The sequence below is a fragment of the Chiloscyllium punctatum genome, chromosome 9 (genome assembly GCF_047496795.1).
Source record: "Chiloscyllium punctatum isolate Juve2018m chromosome 9, sChiPun1.3, whole genome shotgun sequence".
NCBI lineage: Eukaryota > Metazoa > Chordata > Chondrichthyes > Orectolobiformes > Hemiscylliidae > Chiloscyllium > Chiloscyllium punctatum.
In genome coordinates this window covers 80,831,432-80,846,673 of record NC_092747.1, presented here as the reverse complement: position 1 = coordinate 80,846,673, position 15,242 = coordinate 80,831,432, and the positions used below count along the sequence as shown (strand labels likewise).

The window sequence follows — 15,242 nt, the reverse complement described above, 5'->3', positions numbered from 1 at the left end:
TAAACCCCTACCTACTTAAACTAATTGACCTGTAGTTATTAAGAATATCAAGTCCCCTTTCTTTAATGGAGGTGTCACATCTGTGATTTTACAACTGTTCAAGCCTCTGACAGCTATACTCCTTACTAGCGTTCACTGCACCATCACCTGTACTATCTCCACTTCCACTGATATTTTCTCAAATTCCTCTCTATACACGTCTCACCCTCTTGGTTCCCAAATGGGACTGACTCCACTTCATGTTACACACTTATTATTTTACATAGCAATAGATTTTAGGATTTACTTTTACATTATTGCCATCATATTCTCATTGTATCTCTTTTTATAGAACTGTCCAGCACAGCCCACGTTGAAATTCTCATGTTGCCTCACTTTCCAATCTCACCCTATTGTATTTGAGCTATTCTTGTTTGAATAATTCATCTTTTATGTATAACATTTTCATTATAAAGTCTTTCTCCCTTGTCATCCAAGAATCCCTGTTCTTGGTTCCCTTGCATCTTGTCCATTGTTGGAATGGTCTGAGCCGAGATCTGAAACATTTTTTCTTTAACGATCACCCATTGTTTCACAGTGCTTCTTTGTGTTAGTCTTTAGTTCCATTTTAACTTGGTTAGATCATTTCTCATCCCAATTAAAATTAGTGAATCTGTTTGACTTGTCTTCTACCTCCCTATGTTCCCTATCCCAATGGAGGATCCGTGCAAATCTGCTCCTGCTGAAATAGATGGAATAAGGGATGGCTCAAGATGATGATTGTAAGATGTGCTTTTAGTTGCCAGTCAGGTGAAGGAGGTGTGTATTTTAGGGCTGACATTGCAAGCTCAGATTTTCACTGCGATGGATAGCATCTCTCCACCATAGCAAAAATGCTGGAAAATGTTAGAAATCAAAGTCCTGCTCCTGAACCTGGCATTTCTGATTTTCATGAGCATGGTTTTGGAGGGTTAGTCCATAGCCTGCCTGTGTGGAGCTCATGGAGGCAACTGGCCATTTTAATGATCAGCTGCCTCTACTGAAACAGGATTTTGGCATATCTGGAGTGTGGAGATTAAACCATCTGAGGGCAAATGTTCTCAGCAGTTGGTGGGATTTAAAGTCTATTAATAAATGAAGAATATAAAACTATCTCTGTGATAGTGACATCATTGATTGTTGTAAATACTTATTTGGTCCACTAACATCCTTTAGGCAAGGAAATCTGCTGTCCTTATCCAGTTTGACCGACATATGACAATGTCGTTGACTATTAACTGCCCTCTGAAATATTGTAGTAGCGCTCAGATTGACAGCAATCTGAAGGAATCAGTAACAAATGCTGGCCATGCCAGTGACACCCACATCCCATAAAAGAACCTTTAAAAATTCTTTTTTTAAGATAACCAGGGCAGAACTTTGAAGAGGTAAGGTACACCTTTGCATCTGATCCTAGGCACCTTTGGAAGAGGTAAGCTGCCTTTGTTGGTTATCATGCATCGTTTGGGATTATGAAAATTGGGCATTCTTGTGCAAAAAAAACCCACTTTTTTAATTCATTCATGGAATGTTGGTGTCATTGACTAGGCCAGCATTTATTGCCCATCCCAAAATGCTGTAGAGATGGTGTTGGTGAACTGCAGTGAAAGAGATCTAGGTACACCTACAGTGCTGTGAGAGAGATAGTTTCAGCATTTTAACTCAGTGACAGTAAAGGAACAGTGATACAGTTCCAAGACAGTGCATCTTCTAGATGGTCGCACAGTGCCTCTCTATGCATCACTGGTAAAGAAGTTAATGTTGAAAGTTGGATGGATGAGGTCATATGGATTGCCTTGTCTGGATAGTGTTAAGCTTCTTGAGTGTTGTTAGAATGACACCCATCCAGGCATGTGGGGAATATTCCATCACATCTCTGACTTGCGACATGTAGTGTTGGACAAACGTTAGGGAGATGAGTTACTTACTGCGGGGTTCTTGACCTCTTACCTCTTGTAGTCACAGCATTTATATCACTAGTTCAATTCAGTTTCTGGTCCATGGTAACTGCCAGACTGTTGATAGGGGCAACATGGTGGCTCAGTGGTTAGCACTGCTACCTCACAGCACCCCAGGCAACTGTCTGTGTGGAGTTTGCACATTTTCCTTGTGTCTATGTGGGTTTCCTCTGGTTTCCTCCCACAATCCAAAGATGTGCAGGTCAGGTGAATTGGACAAGCTAAATTGCCCATAGTGCTAGGTGCATTAGTCAGGGGTAATTGTAGGGTAGGGGAATGAGTCTGGATGGGCTACTCTTCGGAGGGTTGGAATGGACTTGTTGGGCTGAAGGGCCTGTTTCCATACTGTAGGAAATCTAATCTAATCTAATCTAGTGGGACATGATAATGCCATTTAACGTCAAAAGGTGATGGTTAGATTCTTTCATTTGAGATAGTCATTACCGGCACCTGTTTATCACAATGTTACTTGCCACTAATTAGCCCAAACGTGGATGTTGTCTAGGCCTTGCTTTATACAGACAGGAACTGCTTCAGTAACTGAGATGTTGTGAATAGTACTGAACATCATGCAATCATTACCGAAAATCCTCTTTTCTGACCTTATCCTGGAGGGATGGTCATTGATAAAACAGCTACAGATGGTTGGACCTAGGACACGACAGTAAGGATTTCTTACAGAGATGGCTTGGAGCTGAGATCTATACCAAAGGTTATGAGTGGCCATAGTCAATGGGTAGATGGGCATTAGATGGCGTACAGATTGAGGGAATGTGAATGTGAATCTCGGGAATTAGGTGGCATGGGTTGGTATAGATGGGGTAGTGAGGTGAAGTGAGCAGGAGGGATGTTTCAGGTTTCAGTCAAAGTCAAGTTTGTAAGCTTTGTTCCCAAAACCTCATGCAGGCTTTCTGTCCAGCTTGTCTTGGGAGCAGGCAGCCTGCCCACTTTGCCTGACTCACAATCCAGTGAAGCCCTCCCACCTCCACTTCCTTTGGACCACAAAAAGGAACAATAGGTTTCCATTTTTAAAGATTGGGTTTGTGGAGCTGGGAATTCTCCCATCACCGGGCAAGCAATGCAGGATTCAGAACTGGGGCCACAGTGTTTATTTTTAAGTTGTGTACAGTTATCCCCTGTTTAAACCACATTGTCATAGCACAGTTTTTTAGTGCAGTTTGTAAGTTAGAAAAGTTTACCAAAAAAGTTTACTCTCCATGGTCATTTTTAAAACAAACTGCTGTTTTCCTTATCACACTTTCCTACCCAACAGTCGAGTTTACTACTTCCCTCCATCTCACACTCTAACACATCAATCTCTTCTCGACATTTGTCTCATCCCTCTCCTGCTACCTGCATCACTCAGTGTTTCCCTGTCTCGCTTGCTGTCTCCCCTTTTGCTGTCATATTCCCCCCTTACTCGCCACATTCCTTCCTTCTCTTATATGCTGTTGCCTTCTCTTGCTATCATGCTCCCCACCTTTACTCATCACAACCCTCTTGCTCCTCTTTTACATGCTGCTGCCTTCTCTTGAACACTCATTGCTTTCTGCTTGTTGTCTTACTGATCCGATTCCAAACTTCTACTTTGAGAGGGTTGTAGAGAAGGAGGGGAGAGTACCGAAGTGAGAGAGGTTTTTCCGAAATATTTTATGTTTTAACTTTCGCTGATTAGCTGAGATTCAGTTCACGAATATTTTGTTTTAAATCTTCCTTACTTGGGAATGGTATAAATTTAAATAATTAAAAATTTTACTTTCCTGAACATTTCTGTGTTTACTTGAGCTGAAATTTTCTCTGAACGCATATGTAACTTCTTTTCTTACTGTTTCCAATCACTCTATGAATGTATTAATTTTTGTGAAAATATAAAATATTATCTGGCTCTTATTTTATAGTGAGTTTGTGGCAGAAGAAGATGATGAAAAGTTCTGGCAATTTATTGACACTGTGAAGGAAATAACCTACATTCAGGGAGGTAAGATCATCTTATATATCCCATGAAAATCTGCTAAAACATTGGTCAGGAAGTAAAGTATGGTGTTGCAACTGTGATGACAGTATAAAGGGAATTTAAACATGGAGCTCTAAAGAATAGAAGTACAGGAAATATTTTAAGTCTTATATTTATGCAGTGTATGTAGAATCATAAATCATTATGCAGCAGAAGAAGTCCATTTTGTCCATATTGTCTGAGAATTTTGATTTAGTGCCAAACTCCTGCGTTTTCCCTTTAGCCATACACACTGTTTCTATTTGAATAATCATCTAATACCCTCACAAATGTTTCATTGAACATGCCTTCACCACTCTTCAAGAATGGATTCCAGATGCTATCTATTCACTGTGTGAAAAACGTCTCTTCTCACTTCTCAATTGCTTCTTTTGCAAAATACTTCAGAACTATGCTCTCTGGTTCTCAATCCTTTTATGAACAGGAACAGTTTCTCCCTGTCTAGTCTGTCCAGACTCCTCAAGAACTTAATAACTTTTATCAGATTTCCTCTTAGCTTTCTTCTCTCCAAAGACAACAAATCCAATTTCTCCAAATATCATGTACATTCAGTTCATTCTCCGGGATGTTTACAGTACTTATATGGAGAAAGTCAGGTGAATCTAAAAACAGATTGATGCCTTTACAGTATATAAGTAGGCATTTGGTGAGATTGGTAGATAGGTGCATACTGTAATTGTAAAGGCATGGTGAACAAATTAGCATGATGATAATTGAGTTTTGGATATTTGAATAAGTTGTATTTAAAGATGGAAGCTATATGAAGCCATGCCTCCTCTTTGATCTGCTTTAGATCGTCCTAACATTTGGAATACTCTGTTCAATTCTTGTCTCCCTGATATAGGAAAGATGTTGTGAAACTTGAAAGGCTTCAGAAAAGATTTACATGGATGTTGCCAGGATTGAGGGTTTGGAGAGGCTGAATAGGCTGAATACTTTTCCTGGCGCGTCGGAGGCTGAGGGGTGACCTTATAAAGATTTATAAAATCATGAGGGGCTTGGATGGGGTGAACAACTAAGGTCTTCTCCCCAGGGTAGGGGAGTTCAGACTAGAGGGCATAGGTTTAGGGTGAGAAGGGAAAGATTTAAAAGGGACCTAAGGGACAAGTTTTTCATGCAGAAGGTAGTGCATGTATGGAATAAGCTGCCAGAGGAAGTGATAGAGGCTGGTACAATTACAACATTTAAAAGGCATTTGGATGGGTACATGAATAGGAAGGAGTTAGAGGGATATGAGGCAAATGTTGGCAATGGGACTAGATTTATTTAGGATATCTGGTCGGCATGGACAAGTTGTTCATCTCTATGACTCTGTGACTCTAAGTGACAGTGAGAGCTTTGTGTTGTGAGGAGTTCAGAGCTTTATCTTCCATTCCATGAAATCTGCTCAGCTGCACATCATGGTCAGCGGATAAGGAATATAGTGTAGTGATTGATCTTGTTTATGTTTTTATCCTTCTCTCTGACCAGCCTGTCCAGATTGTCCACAATGTATTGATATATTTAATTTCCTGTGACAGCGAGTTCCCCACTCTTGACTACTCTGACCTCATGCTGAATTTTGATTTATCTCAACAATTTAAAAGTTATTAAAAGTATAAGAAAAATATAGAAAAGCAAATAATTGATTGTTAATAAAGCATCAATAAACTAATTTGGTTTTTGATCACCATTACTTGTGTTTACCTTTGAAAATGTTTCCAATGTTATTTTCAGGTAGGCTACTTGTCATGTGTAATAATGGATATTCTTAGATTAGATTAGATTCCCTACAGTGTGGAAACAGGCCCTTCGGCCCCCCAGTCCACACCGACCCTCCGAAGACTAATCCACTAGACCCATTTCTCTCTGACTAATGCACCTAGCACTATGGGCAATTTAGCATGGCCAATTCACCTGACCTGCACATATTTGTGTGTGTGTGGAAGGAAACTGGAGCCCCCGGAGGAAACCCACGTAGACCCGGGGAGAATGTGCAAACTCCACATAGACAGTCGCTCGAGGCTGGAGTCGAACTTGGGACCCTAGTACTATGAGGCAGCAGTGCTAACCAATGAGCCACCGTGCCGCTGCATATGAAATGATTTAATGTCATATTGATATTTACTTTCTTGTTAGCCGCATTTGAAAGATAGATAACGTTGACAGTGACTGGACGTGCACACACACACACATGCAACCTCTACAACTATCTTCAAGAAGGGATGAAAATCACACTGTGGCAATTATCAAGGTTTGTTCCTCTTGTCTGAGTGCGGCTTTAAACCTTCCAGAGGAAGCTCAAATATGGTCTCTGTTGTCAGACAAATCCAAGAAAAATGTTAAGAACAACACCAGAAACTTATCATTGCATTCATCAGTCTGACTAACACACTTGATTCCATAAATCATGAGGCTTTATAGACTGTTCAGTGGAGTTTTTGATGCCCAAGAAACTTTGTAACAATCCTCCAACAGCTTTATGATGATAGGACAGCAATTGTCTTGAGGGAGAGATCTGCCAAAAAAATCTTCAAAATCAGACTGGTGTCAACCAAGTCTCTGTGATAGACAATTTACGGGGGTCTAGATTAGAGTGGTGCTGGAAAAGCACAGCAGGTCAGGGAGCATCCGAGGAGCAGGAAAATCGATGTTTCAGGCAAAAGCCCTTCATCAGGAATAGAGGCACGGTGACTGCAGAGTGGAGAGATAAATGAGAGGGGGGTGGGGGTGGGGAGAAAGTAGCATAGAGTACAATAGGTGAATGGGGGTGGGGATGAAGGTGATAGGTCAGAGAGGAGGGTGGGGGAAGGTAGCAAAGAGTACAATAGGTGAATGGGGGTGGGGATGAAGGTGATAGGTCAGAGGAGAAGGTGGAGTGGATAGGTGGATTCCACCTATTCACTCCACCCTCCTCTCTGACCTATCACCTTCATCCAATCCACCTATCCACTCCATCCTCCTCTCTGACCTATCACCTTCATCCCCACCCCCATTCACCTATTGTACTCTATGCTACTTTCTCCCCACCCCCACCCCCCTCTCATTTATCTCTCCACTCTGCAGTCACCCTGCCTCTATTCCTGATGAAGGGCTTTTGCCCGAAACGTCGATTTTCCTGCTCCTCAGATGCTCCCTGACCTGCTGTGCTTTTCCATCACCATTCTAATCTAGACCCCCGTAAGTTGTCTATTTAGATTTCGCACCACTCTAATCTAGACTCTGGTTTCCAGCATCTTCAGTCCTTGTTTTTACCTGATAGACAACTTACTGTTTACTGTGAGAATTCTTTAAATTAGCAGCATTGATGTCACTGCAGCTTGACAGTGGGACTACAGATAATGGCACAGTGGGGGAGTTAAGCTTCTCACCACAGAGAATTGTAGATCTCTCAGCACATCATCCTTTGAGGACAGTGGTAAGGGATCTTCTTTCACCTCTGAAACATTCTCTCAGACTTTACAACAGTGAATGAGAGATTCTGAGGAGCTGTAGGAATTTAGCATTGCAATAATAATGTTACTGGCAAAACTAACATGCTAATAAAATAATTGACCTTATTATTACAGCTCTGTTATTAATATGATAATGTTATTTAATAGATTCTGAACGCAGTTATTATGACCTAATTCTGAAGAAAGCTGGTCAATTCTTGTCGGAACTGAAACTCAATCTTCTGAAGTTTGCCCTCTCGCTGAGAGCATATTCTCCAATGGTTCAAATGTTTCAGCAGGTGCGTAGAGTAATCTTCATGTTATGTTGAAGCTGGGTGGAAGAAACTACAGCAAAAATGTTTCTCTCTTAAAAGAAAAGGAAGACAGTTGAAGAGTCTTGACACTGAATTGCCTGCTCACTTTTTTATTTTCATTTCATTGACAAAAATATTTAAAATGCAAAGTTCTTTGAATCTATGTTAAAAGAAATGTTTTAACTAGATTTAGTTCAATGGTAGAATTGAAAAACTCCAGTGTTATTTGGGCACACCTCTGAATGAAACAAATTTGACCTTGTTTATGGAAATATTTTTTTCTTTTACATTTTTGGATGCTTAGCGATAATTCAAATCATTTTAGATGTGTTTTTCTGAATACAAGCAGTCCCCTGGCAAGAACTAAATCCGACCACTCAATGATATAAATATAAAACATTGCTTTTGTTTGTTTTTACAAATACCTGAACTTCATTCATTAAATCTGCAAATGTCATAGATCTCCTCATTTGTAAAGTGTGATAGATTTGCTCGAATCATGTCATTACATTGATTGGTTATACTAAGAATTTCATTGGAATGATGAATGACTTTGCCCATTTTCCCTATTTTCAAGTTTCATTTCTTCAGGTGCTATGTTTTAGGTGCCATTGCTCTCCAACTTCATGATTCTTGATGACAGCTAACATATTAATGTTATCAATCTTGTGTCATTCTGCTTCTTAAATTGTGGTCTATTTCTTCCCTTGGCTCTCTCTTGCTCTGCTGCCTGCAATTTTACCTGTGGTCAGATAGCTTGTGTGGAAATAATATTGGCATCAGCATAATTTAGATATGAGATGATATTTTTCTTCAACCAAATGTACAACCCTGGCTTAGTACCAGAAGAACTTGCAAGTCAGTATTTGCAACATTACTTAACAGTCCAAGAGCAATAGAATGTGAACTTTTATAGAATGATTAACGTAATGACTCAAATAATCAAACTCATTCCAACAATCATCACAATAAGGGCACAAAGCAGAATGAGATCAGAGACATGAGCAGAACAATATGGTTTACCTGAAGAAAGGGGAGCAAGAACTATTATGGAGAGAGCATTAGATCCAATTATATGTACTGGTGCTTTGTAGATTGTGTCAAGGCATCTGATTGATACAAGAACGATGTTTGAACTGCTACAATACTTGGATGTAGAAGAAAAAATAATGAAGACTATTATAGAACTTGTGGTGGAAACAAGCAGCAGTATTCAGAATAAAGTGTGAATTGATAGTTGTAAAAAGAGGTTCGTGACAAAATTGTTTTCTGTTTCTAAATTCTTTCTATCTTGAAAGTGAGATAATGTAAGATATCTATCAAAGTTACCAGCTGAGGGCGGCACGGTGGCTCAGTGGTTAGCACTGCTGCCTCACAGTGCCAGAGACCTGGGTTCGATTCCAGTCTTGGGTGACTGTCTGTGTGGAGTTTGCACATTCTCCTTGTGTCTGCGTGGGTTTCATCTGGGCACTCCAGTTCCCTCCCACAATCCAAAGATGTGCAGGTTAGGTGAATTAGCCATGCTAAATTGCCCATAGTGTGCAGGGATGTGCAGGTTAGGTGCATTAGTCAGGGATAAATGTAGAGTGTTAGGCTCAGGGAATGCGTCTAGGTGGATTTCTGGGAGGGTTGGTGTGGACTTGTTGGACTGAAGGGCCTGTTTCCACACTGTAGGAATTCTAGGTCTCACTGGGAGGTCACAGTAATTTTCATGACTGAACTGGAAATTACAGAGGAAACAAGTTTAGGAAGAACTGCGATATCTAGTTGTTTTAGTGAAATTGTTCGTGAGTGACAATTAATTTCTTACATTAAAAATATTGTGCTCTTCAAGGTGAGAGTTATTATATAGGGAAAAGGTGTATAATTTTTCAGATATTCGCATGGTTAGTTGAAGTTTTATACTTGTTTTTGTTTGATTATCAAGTTGAGGATGATGTTGGTGCTTTCAATATCCAAGCTTTTTGTTAAACTGACGCATGGTTGTTTCTATAGAATGTAATTTTCTCTGTACTATACTCTGCCTGAATAGTTTATCTGTCTGGGATCCAACATTAGAAATCATCCACCCCACACTGTTTGGATATATTTTTAACTCACAGTTGTAACTGTGCTCTTTGATCTTCTATTGAAATGAGTTGATGAGGGTTGATTGCTACATCTTATTTTAAACTGGTTTCCTACCCTTTGTTCAAATATCTTACATAATCAGAAAGGGGTTCAAGTTTTACCCTGGAAATGTTATCTATCATTACTCATCTCTCAGAAATAGTGAGAGTTTGGGGCAGTAAACATGGATAAAAGAAATTCCCTCTTTAACCTGTATATTTATTTGTAACGTCTGGCCTAGACTGCAACTGATGAACCACCACCAAAAGGCTGCAGTAGTTTTGTAGCTGTCCATGGGGAGCACACCTGCAATACCAACGAAGTCAAGAAACTCCTCAAAAGAGCAGCTAATAGGTAGGAGGAGGTTTACAATGCTTCTCAGTTCATTTTAATTTAGAATAAAAAAGAAGATATTGTATAGAATTTAAATACAAAATTATCTCATTCGTGAGTTTTCCTGTTGGTTAGTGCTGCCCTTGTCGCTTGTCTTCCTTTCAGAACAAGATGCCTCTAAAATTCCCCTATGTAGCTCTAAATCTGCACCTTTTCTTTCAGTTTATCTCCTATGTCCCCTCATTCACCCTCTAAACTCTTGCCTCCTTTCCCACTAAACCAGTGACTGCGCAACACCCTGTCCTGGTACTTATGTTTATTGATATTGTTGACAGTTCTCACACACTGTCCCTCTCCACTTGTAAATGTTCCATGATTACTCCTGTCTTTATAACTCTAACTCATGACCTCGCCATTTCATCAAACTGATTTGAGAAATATTCTGTCCTGCTCAGAGAGATGGCAAACTTGGAGGTAGGAGGTGCACTTTGTTAGATGTATTCAAATCTTGTTTTCCACTGGAATTAGTTAGGGCCTGGGGATTCAGAGGGAGTGGGCTGGGAATTATGGAAAGGCCCACTGGGTCATCTTCCTGCCTGCTGCCAATTGAGATCCTTAACTGTCCAATTGAGGACCAGCCTTATCCTGCCAACTTAGGCTTGGCCAGCATAGGCCTGACATGCGGAATTGTTGGTGGTGAGTGTCCTTTGTCAAAGGCATTTAGTGGAGAAAGTGAGGACTGCAGATGCTGGAGATCAGAGCTGAAAATGTGTTGCTGGAAAAATGCAGCAGGTCAGGCAGCATCCAAGGAACCGGAGAATTGACGTTTTGGGCATAAGCCCTTCTTCAGGAACCAGGATTCCTGAAGAAGGGCTTATGCCCGAAACATCGATTCTCCTGTTCCTTGGATGCTGCCTGACCTGCTGTGCTTTTCCAGCAACACATTTTCAGCAAAGGCAATTAGTGTCTGATTGAGAAACTGGACAAAGGGTAACGGTGAACCTGTTAAAATCTACCACCTTGCCCTTTCTTCAACCATCCCAATGCCCCCAACCACTAACACTCTCCCTCATTAAAAAACCTGCACTGCACCATCCCCAACATTTGTCTTTTTCCTTGGTCCTTTGTGGCTTTGTTGTCCACTGACAATGGTGGGCTGCTCTTCTACCAGCAGCAGCAGTACCTTTGACATGGCACTGCTAAGCTCAGGAGTGTTTTTTCCATTTGTGGTACGTGGGTATCACTGGTGAAATCAGCATATATTACCCATCCCTAACTGCGGAAATGTGGTGATGAGCTGTATTTTCAAACCACTATGATCTTTGCCTCTGACTGGCAAGCATCGTTTCCTCGACAGGACATGTGAGCCCCTCCCATCCAATCCTATCAATTTGTAATTGCTATTGACATTTTAAAAGCATATTGATGCTCTGGTAGAGATGGTTATAATCCTGCATTTAGTTGTTATGTAGCACAGATCTTGAGCATTGGTGGAAAAATACACGTTTTCTGAAGCTTTTCGTCTTACAGCAATCAAAATAATTTTCGCTAGTACAAATTTAAGTGAAATCCAAAGTTTTAGTGCATGAAAGGAAAGTGCTGATTGGTTAGTATATGGACACTTCTCTAGCAGTTGACTGTCTACCCTCATTAATTAGTGTATTGTCCATTGGTATTCTCTACCAATCAATATCCGTTTGTTAACCAATTAGCACTCCCCTTCTTATGAAGTATAAATGTTGGTTTTCCTCTTGAATTGGTATTCTTGAGAATTGTCCTGACGCATGTAAAACAGAAAGCTTCAACAAAATGTCTTTTTTCATAAATCAATATTTAGATTGCAAATATATGCAAAAATTTGCACAACATCGTGGGCCGAAGGCCCTGTTCTGTGCTGTACATTTCTGTATTCTATGTTCTAATAGTTGAATGTTAAAGTCTGTAAGATGAAATCCATTTAATCTCATTTGTTATATTGCATCAGAGAGAATTGTTAAAGCAAGTGAATTGTGATTCTAAAATAATTATGTTAGAATTTTGACCTAATTTCTGCTAACAGGCCCAAGCCATACTTGTTTAAAGGGGACCATATATTTCCAACCAAGAATTCTGAAGCTCCGGTTGCAATTTTGTATGCTGAAATTGGAACTAAAGAATTTTCAAAATTCCACAAGATTCTGTCTGAGAAAGCCAGCAAAGGAGCACTTATTTATGTTTTGCGGCATTATGTCCAGGTATGTCTAAATGCTTGGTTTGTATGGTTGCTGTATATATGAAATAATGTTGTCCTGATTGGCATGATAGTCTCTGTTATAGTTTCACAAGTGACACTTTATTTTGCATACTCTTTAAAACTGTGCAGATTTAAACATTCTCTCTTTACCAGGAAGGCAATAAGTATATAGGTTGATCTGGCAAATGTAGCTGATCTGGGTCAGATTTGTGCTGCTGATCTAGATCCAGGACACTGCTGAAACATCTATTTTAAAATATCTAAAAGTATGACGCAAGCTATGGCAGATCATGAGAAAAGAATTAATAGCAGAGCACTTGGGAAATACTGACAGAATTACAAAGAACAAAGAAAATTTACAGCCCAGGAACTGTAAAGCCTGAGCTGATCCAAATCCACTGTCTAAACCTGTCGCCCAATTCCTAACCATATGTATCCCTCTGCTCCCCACCTACTTATGCATCTTCCAGATGCATCTTAAATGAATCCACTGTGCCTGCCTCTACTACCTCTGCTGACAACACGTTCCAGGCACCTACCACCCTCTGTGTAAAGTACTTGCCGCGTTAAACTTTTCACCTCTCACCTTGAAAGCGTGACCTCTCGTTATTGAATCCTTCACCCTGGGAAAAAGCTTATCTCTACCTATCCTGTCTATACCCTTCATGATTTGTAGACCTCCATCAGGTCCCCCTCAGTCTTGTTTTTTCTAATGAAAACAATCCTAACCTATTCAACTTTTCTTCATAGCTAGCACCTTCCATACCAGGCAACATCTTCGTAAACCTTCTCTGCACCCTGTCCAAAGTGTCCACATCCTTTTGGTAATGTGGTGATCAGAAGTGTAACAGTTTTCTAAATGCGGCCAAACCAATGTCTTCTACAATTTTAACATGACCTGCTAGCTCTTAAACTCAATACCCCATCCAATGAAGGCAAGCATACTATATGCCTTCTTGACCAATCTATCCACCTGAACGGCTACCCTCAGGTTACAATGGACCTGAACTCCCAGATCTCTCTGTTCATCAACCTTTCCCAAGGCTCTTTCATTTACTATGTAATTCATTCTAGAATTAGACTTCCTAAAATGCATCACCTTACATTTGCCTGGATTTAACTCAATCTGCCACTTCTCCATCCAACTCTCCAGTCTATCTATATTCTCCTGTATTCTTTGACAGTCTCCTGTGCTTTCTGCTATTCCACCAATCTTCGTGTTATCTGCAAATTTGCTGATCATACCAACAATGCTCTCCTCCAGATAATTTATGTATATCAGAAACAACAGTGGCTCCAGCACTGATCCCTGTGGAACACCACTGGTCACCTTTCTCCATTTCGAGAAACTCCCTTCTACTACTCTCTGTCTCCTGTTGCTCAACCAGTTCTTTATCCACCTAGCTCGAACACCCTGCACACCATGTGACTTCACTTTCTCCATTAGTTTACCATGGGGAACCTTATCAAGCACCTTACTAAAGTCCATGTATATGACATCTATAGCCCTTCCTTCATCTATCAACTTGGTCACTTCATCAAAGAACTCTATTAAGTTGGTAAGGCACGATCTCCGCTGCACAAAACCATGTTGCCTATCACTGATAAGCCCATTCTTTTCCAAATATAAAAATATTTTATCCCTCATTACCTTCTGCAGCAACTTTGCCACCACTGACTTCAGTCTCACTGGTCTGTAGTTACCCAGAATATTTTACTCCTACTCTTGAACAGGGGACAACACGAGCAACCCTCCAGTCCTCCGGCACCTCACTTGTGTTAAGGATGCTACAAAGATATCTGTCAGGTCCCCAGCTATTTCCCCTCTCGCCTCCCTCAGCAACCTGGGATAGATCCCATCCGGTCCTGGGGATTTGTCCACCTTATTAACCTCTAGCCTACCCAATACATCTTCCCTACTTATGTCAATGTGATCCAGAGTAATCAAACTTCTATCTCTAAACTCAACATTCATCATGCTCCTTTCCTTCGTGAAGACTGACGCAAAGTAATCATTTAGATTCACACCCATTTTCTCAGGTTCGATACACAGCCTTCCTTCCTTATCCTTTAGTGGACTAATTCTTTCTCTAACTACTCGCTTGCTTCTTATGTAAGAATAAATAACTTTGGGATTCTCCTTAATTCTGCTTGCTAAAGCTATTTCATGACCCCTTTTAGCCCGCTTGATTCCTTGTTTAAGACTGGTCCTACTCCCTTAATATTCCTCCAGGGCCCGTTCTGTTCTTAGCTGCCTGGACCTTATGTTCGCTTCCCTTTTCCTCTTGGCTAGTTGTACGATTTCTTCTGTCATCCACAGTTCATGAATCTTGCCTTTCCTATCCTTTGCTTTCAATGGGACATGCCTATCCTGCACTATCTTTAACCTATCTTTGAAAGCCTCCCACATATCAAATGTGAACTTCCCTTCAAATAGCTGTGTCCTATCCACATTTCCCAGCTCCTGCCTAGTTTTGATATAATTGGCCTTGGTCCAGTTTAGTACTTTTCCCTTAGGACTGCTCTCATCTTTGTCTACGAGTATTCTAAAACTTACAGAATTGTGCTCACTGTTCCCAAAGAAATCCCCCACTGCAGCTTCTACACTTGGCCTGGCTCATTCCCCACCACCAGATCTAATATGGCCCCTTCCCTCATCGGATTATTGACATATTGCTCTAGAAAACTCTCCTGGACGCTTCTTACAAACTCTGCTCCATTCAGACCTTTGACACTAAGTGTATCCCAGTCAGTGTTGGGAAAATTAAAATCTCCCATCACCATCACCCTATTGCCTCTACATCTTTCCATAAACTGTTTACCTATTTGTTCTTCTACCTCATGCTCACT

The 15,242-nt window shown here is 40.6% G+C and overlaps 1 protein-coding gene across 2 annotated transcripts in view; it reads left to right on the top strand.

The window, feature by feature from the left end:
• uggt2 (UDP-glucose glycoprotein glucosyltransferase 2) overlaps window positions 1-15,242 on the top strand; it is a 381,083-nt gene that overhangs the window by 32,973 nt on the left and 332,868 nt on the right. For both annotated transcript variants that reach the window (XM_072577884.1, XM_072577883.1), the window contains exons 3-6: window positions 3,875-3,954; window positions 7,572-7,702; window positions 10,068-10,180; window positions 12,219-12,393. In XM_072577884.1, coding sequence (XP_072433985.1) covers window positions 3,875-3,954; window positions 7,572-7,702; window positions 10,068-10,180; window positions 12,219-12,393 — 499 coding nt within the window. The remainder of the gene's footprint in view (window positions 1-3,874; window positions 3,955-7,571; window positions 7,703-10,067; window positions 10,181-12,218; window positions 12,394-15,242) is intronic.